General features: G+C 37.7%; 1 protein-coding gene across 1 annotated transcript in view; it reads left to right on the top strand.

Annotated features, from left to right (window-relative positions):
- LOC115210325 (xylulose kinase) overlaps window positions 1-7,669 on the top strand; it is a 74,954-nt gene that overhangs the window by 30,979 nt on the left and 36,306 nt on the right. Inside the window, exon 2 of the mRNA XM_029778851.2 lies at window positions 7,485-7,567. Within this exon, the coding sequence (XP_029634711.1) occupies window positions 7,485-7,567 (83 nt within the window). The remainder of the gene's footprint in view (window positions 1-7,484; window positions 7,568-7,669) is intronic.

Raw genomic sequence — 7,669 nt, 5'->3', positions numbered from 1 at the left:
TGCTACTATAAGAATTTCCATGACGGTAACATACTTTCTTACGAAGTCAAAGAGAAAAACAATGAATCAACATGACCGGGATTAACTATATACGCGTTTCGAGATTAAAGTGATTTGAATTTTACTTACTTCTCTCTTCAGTATAGTATTATGTGGATAATTTTACCTATAAAGGTTATTTTAAGGTACTGATCTACTTGGTAAAATTATTGATTAATTAATTAATTAATTGAATTAATAAATTTTTACCCTTTTATTATTAATTCAAAATTATTATTTACTCCATGATAGAATACTGCAGTTTTCTGCGGTATTGCTTGTAGCACACACGTGAGTATTGAGTTTGAATAGTGTATTCACATTTGGCTCTGTAAATTTTGGAATTGTTGGTTGGACATCTGTTACATGATGTCGCTCGATTGTGTGCATATTCAGCCCTAGCACTTTTAAATTTTATAATTGGAAATACTATACTGAAGAGAGAAGTAAGTAAAATTTAAATCACTTTAATCTCGAAACGCGTATATAGTTAATCCTGGTCATGTTGATTCATTGCTTTTCTCTTTGACTTCGTAAGAAAGTAAGTTACCGTCATGGAAATTCTTATAGTAGCAGAAAAGGAATTTTAACTCCTATTTCTAAATTCAGTATGTGATATATATATATACATACTTATATATATATATATATATATATATATATATATCCTTAAATCCTTAAAAATGTTTTAGCCCGAAGGCCGCGGTCATGCTGGATTTTAAATTTAGTTCACAGACCCCCAGTACTACCTTTGCAGACCCTAGGTTGGGAGCCACTGATCTATGCCTATATATATATATATATATATATATACATATCCTGAATTCCTTATTATCTCCTCTGATTATTTTGGGTATAAAAATGTAAACAACAGCTGCAGTGGTCATTAACCTCTTTTCTGTCTGTACAAAGTGACACACAAGGACGCTTACCTATAGACACAAATGCATAAACACACTCATGTACTTAACTGACCAATGCATAGGCCATTGCTCTATAATTCCTCTCTTATCTCTGAAACAGTCATAATGACCATACAAACGTTTTGCCCTTTCCCCCACCTAACTTTCACCAAAGTGTTTGTCACTGTATGTATGTATCTAAACCACATGCATGTGTGATTGTGTATATGTATACTAATAATAATAATAATAACAGTTTCAAATTTTGCCCCAAGGGCAGCAATTTGTGGGGAGGGGATGAGTCGGTTGCATTGATGCCAGTTTTCAACTGGTACTTATTTTTATCGACCATGAAAGGATGAAAAGCAAAGTCGACCTTGGCGGAATTTGAACTCAGAATGTAGCAGCAATAATAACAAGAGCACTCAAAGAATGCAAACCTCTGCCAATGCAACACCAACGTCCTCTCAACGATTAACTGGAGACGATTTTTAAAATGAAAATATCTGAAATAAAATCCTTCAATGAATATCATGAGACATTGTGGTTTTCTCTTCTCTTAAATTCCATTCTTCCTTTAGTAATCCTGTTGTTTTTGATTGATGTATAGAATTATCTATATATGAAAGTACACTGTAAAGTGTTAAAATGTATGTATAAACTCCTAATATATTAATGAGTGTTGTCTTTTTATTTATTGTGTGTGTATATATATTATATATATACACACATATATATTTGTGTGTAAAATAGAGCTGGAGTGAGAGGTAAAGGTAGAGGAGATAAATGGCAAAGAGAGCATTGTATGAATGAGAAAGGAAGGGATGATAGATGAATAATGAAGGAAGGAGTAAAAAAGCAAATAAACAGCATTTGAAGTGTGAGTATATGTGTGTGTAAAAGAGAGGTATGTTTGCATGCATATGTGTGTGCACAATGGAAATGAGATGGTCTTGTTCAACACTGAAAATGTGTGAATATATGTGTGTATGTGTGTGCATGTACGAGAGAACTATGTGAAATTTTGCATATACATGTAAAGAAAATATGAAAAACAATCCAGAATTCTTGTTCGGTACTGGATTGGTCCCAAAATCTAATCAGTTCATACCAGTCACAAGGCAAAACATCACTGAAAGCATCATCAGAATCCATCCAGTGGTTCTTGTGATATCTTGTCCATGGACAAACAAACATGATTGAAAACAATACCTCCACCTTAGCAAAGGTGGAGGAAATAATAGTTGATGAAGGAAATGGAAGATAGATTTAGCACTAGCTTCTATTTCCTTCATCAATTATTATTATCTCAACTAAAACTGCAGAATTCCTGATGTAGATCCAGCAGAAATATACCCCAACCATGGATGATACTAGGTAGCCCAAAGAGTGAACAGGCTTTATTCAACACACAAATTGTCATATATCAATCAGTACAAAAAAAAACTACATATATATTCATATAATACTAAAAGTCTGTGTTTGCTTGTTTGTGTGCTTATCTGTAATTTCATACAGCCAAACTGGTGCATTGTGAGAAAATACTCTGAAAGTAAGGTACACTTGAAATGTGAATACAAAAAGAATAAAACAAGTTTCGTGTAAATCAGACCACGGATTCCCAAGATATGCAGTGAATCCTAGAGTTATTGTCTTTTACTGTGAACACCTGGGTAGTTTTGTTTGCAGACTTGCTTGCATGCATGCTTGCCTGTGATTTAATACAGCCAAGTTGGAGCATAATGGGTAAATACTCTGGAAGTATGGTGTCCCTGAAATGGGAATACAAATGGAATAAGACAAGTTTCACATAAATTAGACCATGGGTTCCCAAGATATGTGGGGTTTTTTTGGGTACCTTTATGATTGTCTGCTTATAGGCTTGTTTGCGTGCCGGCTTACCTGTAATTTGATACAGCTAACCAGTGTATAATGAGAAAGTATTTTGAAAGTAAGGTAGCATTGAAATGTGAATACAAACAGAATAGAATAAGTTTTGCATAAATTGAACCACGGGTTCCTGAGATACATGTTTTTTTTTGGCGGGGTAACTTGAAATATTGATAACCCAATGGGTCATGGGTAGTCTAGTATATATATATATATATATATATATATATATGTATGTATATATACAGGGTATGATGGGTAAATTGTTGCCATTTTATATTTTTAATTTTGCACATGCACATTGTTTTTGATTTTGTCCACTGCACAGTATAGTAGGATCAGTAAGGCACCATCTATGAGAAAAATAGCACCATGATGCAATTTGCTCTGCCAGAAATTTTGAAATGACATGCTGTACTGCTTGGCATTCACACCAGAAGCACCAATACAAACATTTCAGAATGTTTGAGTGTCAATCTGAAGACATGTACCAAGAGTGATAAAACTCAAACATCCAGTCAATATCATAGTGTTTGGAATGATCACTAGTGATGGTGATGTTATGCCTCCATTCATCTTCCCACATGGCCTCAGACTCAACACAGAGGTCTACATCAAGTGCCTGGAGAAGATAGTGCTACCCTGGGTGTCTGCTAGAAGACCCTATGTCTGGCAACAGAACTTTGCATGATGGTACACAAGCTGGAAAACCCAGTCTTGGCTGTCAGACAATTTCTGTGACCACATCACCCCTAACATCTGGCCACCTAACATCTGGCCACCTAACTCTCTAGACTGCAACTCTCTTTATTATGCGTGGGGCACAGTTGAGTGAGAGGCCAACAAAACTCTTTGTAACTCCAAAGATAAACTGAAGGTAAGGATTATGGTAGCATTCACCTACTTAAACAAGGAGACCATCCAGAAGAGTTATCTCGAGTTATCTCGAGACCGTGGTTGAAGTCATTGGCAATTTTATTGAATAAATTTACTCTTTAGTATTTCAAGATATTTTTATGTAATTTTGGTAAATATATCATAGGTGCAGGAGTGGCTGTGTGATAAGAAGCTTACTTCCCAACCACATAGTTCCAGGTTCAGTCCCACTGCATGGCAACTACCTTCTGCTAAAGCTTCGGGTCGACCAAAGCCTTGTGAGTGGATTTGGTAGACAGAGACTGAAAGAAGTCCATCGTGTGTGTATTTGTGTGTCTGTATTTGTCCTCCCACCATCGCTTGACAACTAATGCTGGTGTGTTTATGTCCCTATAATTTAGTGGTTCTGCAAAAGAGACTGATATAATAAGTACTAGGCTTACCATGAATAAGTCCTGGGGTCGATTTCATCATCATCATCATCATCATTTAATGTCCGCTGGGGTCGATTTCATCATCATCATCATCATCATTTAATGTCTGCTTTCCATGCTAGTATGGGTTGGACGATTTGACTGAGGTCTGGCGAAGCAGATGGGGTCTCACTTGGGCTTTCCGAGTCTTCACAAGCACAGCATATTTCCAAAGGCCAAATGTTCGAAGGTCATGCTTTACCACCTCATTCCAAGTCTTCCTGGGTCTACCTCTTCCACAGGTTCTCTTAACCGCTAGGGTGTGGCACTTTTTCACACAGCTATCCACATCTATTCTCACCACATGGCCATATAAGTGCAGTCATCTCTCTTGCACACCACATCTGATGCTTCTTAGGCCCAACTTTTCTCTCAAGGTACTAACACTCTGTCGAGTATGCACACTGACATTACACATCCATCGGAGCATACTGGCTTCATTCCTTGTGAGCTTATGCATGTCCTCATCAGTCACAGCCCATGTTTCACTGCCATGCAGCATGGCTGTTTGTACACGTGCACCATACAGTCTACCTTTTACTCTGAGCGAGAGGCCCTTTGTCACCAGCAGAAGTAAGAGCTCTCTGAACTTTGCCCAGGCTATTCTTAATCTAGCAGCTACACTTTCAGCACACCCTCCCCCACTACTGACTTAGTCACCTAGGTAATGGAAGCTATCAACTACTTCTAGTTTTTCTCCTTGGAATGTGGTGGAAGTTGTTCTCTGCACATTTTCAGTGTTTATTGCTCCTGAGCATCTGTCACATACAAAAACTATCTTCCCAGTTAGCCTTCCTTTGATATTGCTGCACCTCTTATGGGTCCATAGCTTACACTGGGTACATCTTATAGAGTTTCTACATATGCCTTTTCTACAGATTGAGCAGGGCCATCAACCTGAAGGGATTTGTGGTTTGCCTGCCTTCCTACTTATTAGGACTTTGGTTTCAGCTAGGTTGACTCTAAGGCCCTCCGATTCTAATCCTTGTTTCCACACTTGAAACTTCTCGTCTAGTTCTGATAGTGACCCAGCAATTAGAGCAAGATCATAGAGCATAGAGGAGCTCCCAGGGGCATCCTGTCTTGAATTTCTCTGTTATTGTCTGGAGGACAATAGGAGGGGGCTGAGGACTGAACCTTGGTGGACCCCTACCTCCACCCGGAATTCTTCACTGTTCTCATTGCCAACCTTCACCTTACTGACAGCGTCCCTGTACATGGCTTGCACAGCTCTCACTAACCATTCATCTATCACTGGTTTCTTCATTGACCACCAGATAAGGGATTGGGGGACCCTGTCAAAGGCTTTCTCCATGTCAATGAAAGCCAGGTACAGAGGTTTATCTTTGGCTAGGTATTTCTCCTGCAGCTGTCTTACCAGAAATATAGCATCAGTGGTGCTTTTCCCTGGCATGAACCCAAACTGACTCTCTCCCTAATTAGTTGGACCATGACCCTCTCCGTGACCTTCATTACCTGATCCAACAACTTGATACCTCTGTAATTATTTGTATCTAAAGCATCACCTTTTCCCTTGTAAAAAAAAAATAAAAGAATAAAAGAAAATATCTGTTAAAATGAAATGTCAGTGTTATCTTCATTTTTAAATAATTTAGATGAGAGTTTATTCACCTCACCGTCTACACATATTCTCTATCCCTGCTCTGTGCATGTGCACATGCACATTGTTTTTGATTTTGTCAGCTGCACAGTATAGTAGGGCCAGTAAGGTACCTTTTTTGAAAAAAACAGCACCATGATGCAATTCGCTCTGTCAGAAATTTGGTAATGACATGCTGTACTGCTTGGCATTCACACCAGAAGCACCAATACAAACATTATTCACCTCAGTGATGTCATTAAGTTTAGGCTATTGTGATGTTCTTATTCTCAATTTTATCCTCATTCTCAATTTTTTCCAAGGGGCATGTTCCTTTGTTGAACATTAAGATGGTTTATTTATCAGCCATTTTTAAATAATTACGGAAAATTGTAAAATATTTGCTTTTGCCGTTCAAAAATTATTGATGTGCAACCCCTGCAATAATAAAAATGAAATAGTAACAATAAAAATGAAAATATGGGGCCTTAGAAGGCCAAAAAGATTACAAATACTTTTTCAGCTTATGGAGCACCAAATTTCCATGACTTCACAATATGGCAGCCATAATGATGATAATGATAATAATAATAATAATAATAATAATAATTCTAGTTTATTGGCCAGAAAGGCTAACATACATCAAAAAACATGTAAGGACAAACACAGGACGAAAAGTACAAAGGGTTTTGTGAAAAAGAAAGGTCCGTGTAAACATTCAAATAACAATGAAAAATATAACAAATAAAACTCCCAATAGGGGGAGGTGCTTCAAAAGGTTACTCGTGGAAAAACCCATAAAAGGGTGGAGAGCCCCTTCTCCTTTTATATTATCTTTGTTTTTACAGGTGTAATCTCAGAATTGGTCGGTTCATACTGGCCATTTTTCCGACATTCACCCACCTTTTAATAAATTTGCTACGAGACAGCACTTCCCTCTCTTCTCTCATCTTCCTTTTCAAGTGGAACTTGAAAAAGTTGATGAGGCCTTGGCCAAAGAGGAAAGTGTCTGACGTTAGCCCTTTCAAACGGGTCCACCATACCACTCTTTCGCTACAGCCACTAGACAAAAGAAAATTGCCTTGCCCTCCCGGAATGCCTTGATGCAGTACCAGGCAGTGATTCTCATAGTTTTTGATCTTAACTGATTGGAAGTGTTATCATGTACATGTTTTGCCTTGGTATGAAAGATGGGCTGCAGTAAATATTCTGCTCATTACCACCGATTTGCTTGACCTTAACCAGTTGACAATGTCCCTTAGTGGCTGATGATATGTGCATCTATGATGATAAGCAGAAGTTATGGGGGAGCATCATAGCTGTGTGTTGAGAGGAATTCTTCAAGGTTTGAATAATGAATTATTCAAACCTCTCGAAACATACATGTTTCATTTATCATCCTTAAATAAACTTTATTTAGGGAACTTTTGAGTGGGATGGGCTACTGTACTTGAAGAAAATTATCATTGGGCTACACCTGCAAGGTCATATGCAGACTATCTAGATATGAGATCACCATGTCATGCACATATGGTTGTGATGCATGTGCCTGGTGTACTCTTATCAGATGGGTGGTCATGCTGAGTATATTAGGCTTCTTATATTTGCACCTGAGTGTCAATTTGATGGCATGTGCTGCTCTCTCACTCAATAATAATAATAATAATAATAATAATAATAACAATAATAATAATATCATTCCAGCTGAAGGTCATTGCCATTAATGAAGATTTGGTGATTCTCAAGGAAAATGCAGTGCGATTTGATGAAGACTTGCCTGATTTTAAGTAAGTAATTTACAATGATGACATCATCATCATCACCACCGTCCACCTCCTCCAACCCCTTATTTTCATCATCACAACCATCACCATCACTACCACCACCAC

Source organism: Octopus sinensis, linkage group LG4 (assembly GCF_006345805.1).
Source record: "Octopus sinensis linkage group LG4, ASM634580v1, whole genome shotgun sequence".
Classification (NCBI taxonomy): Eukaryota; Metazoa; Mollusca; class Cephalopoda; order Octopoda; family Octopodidae; genus Octopus; species Octopus sinensis.
Note: the sequence above shows the minus strand (reverse complement) of the source record. Positions and strands in the feature narration are given on the sequence as shown.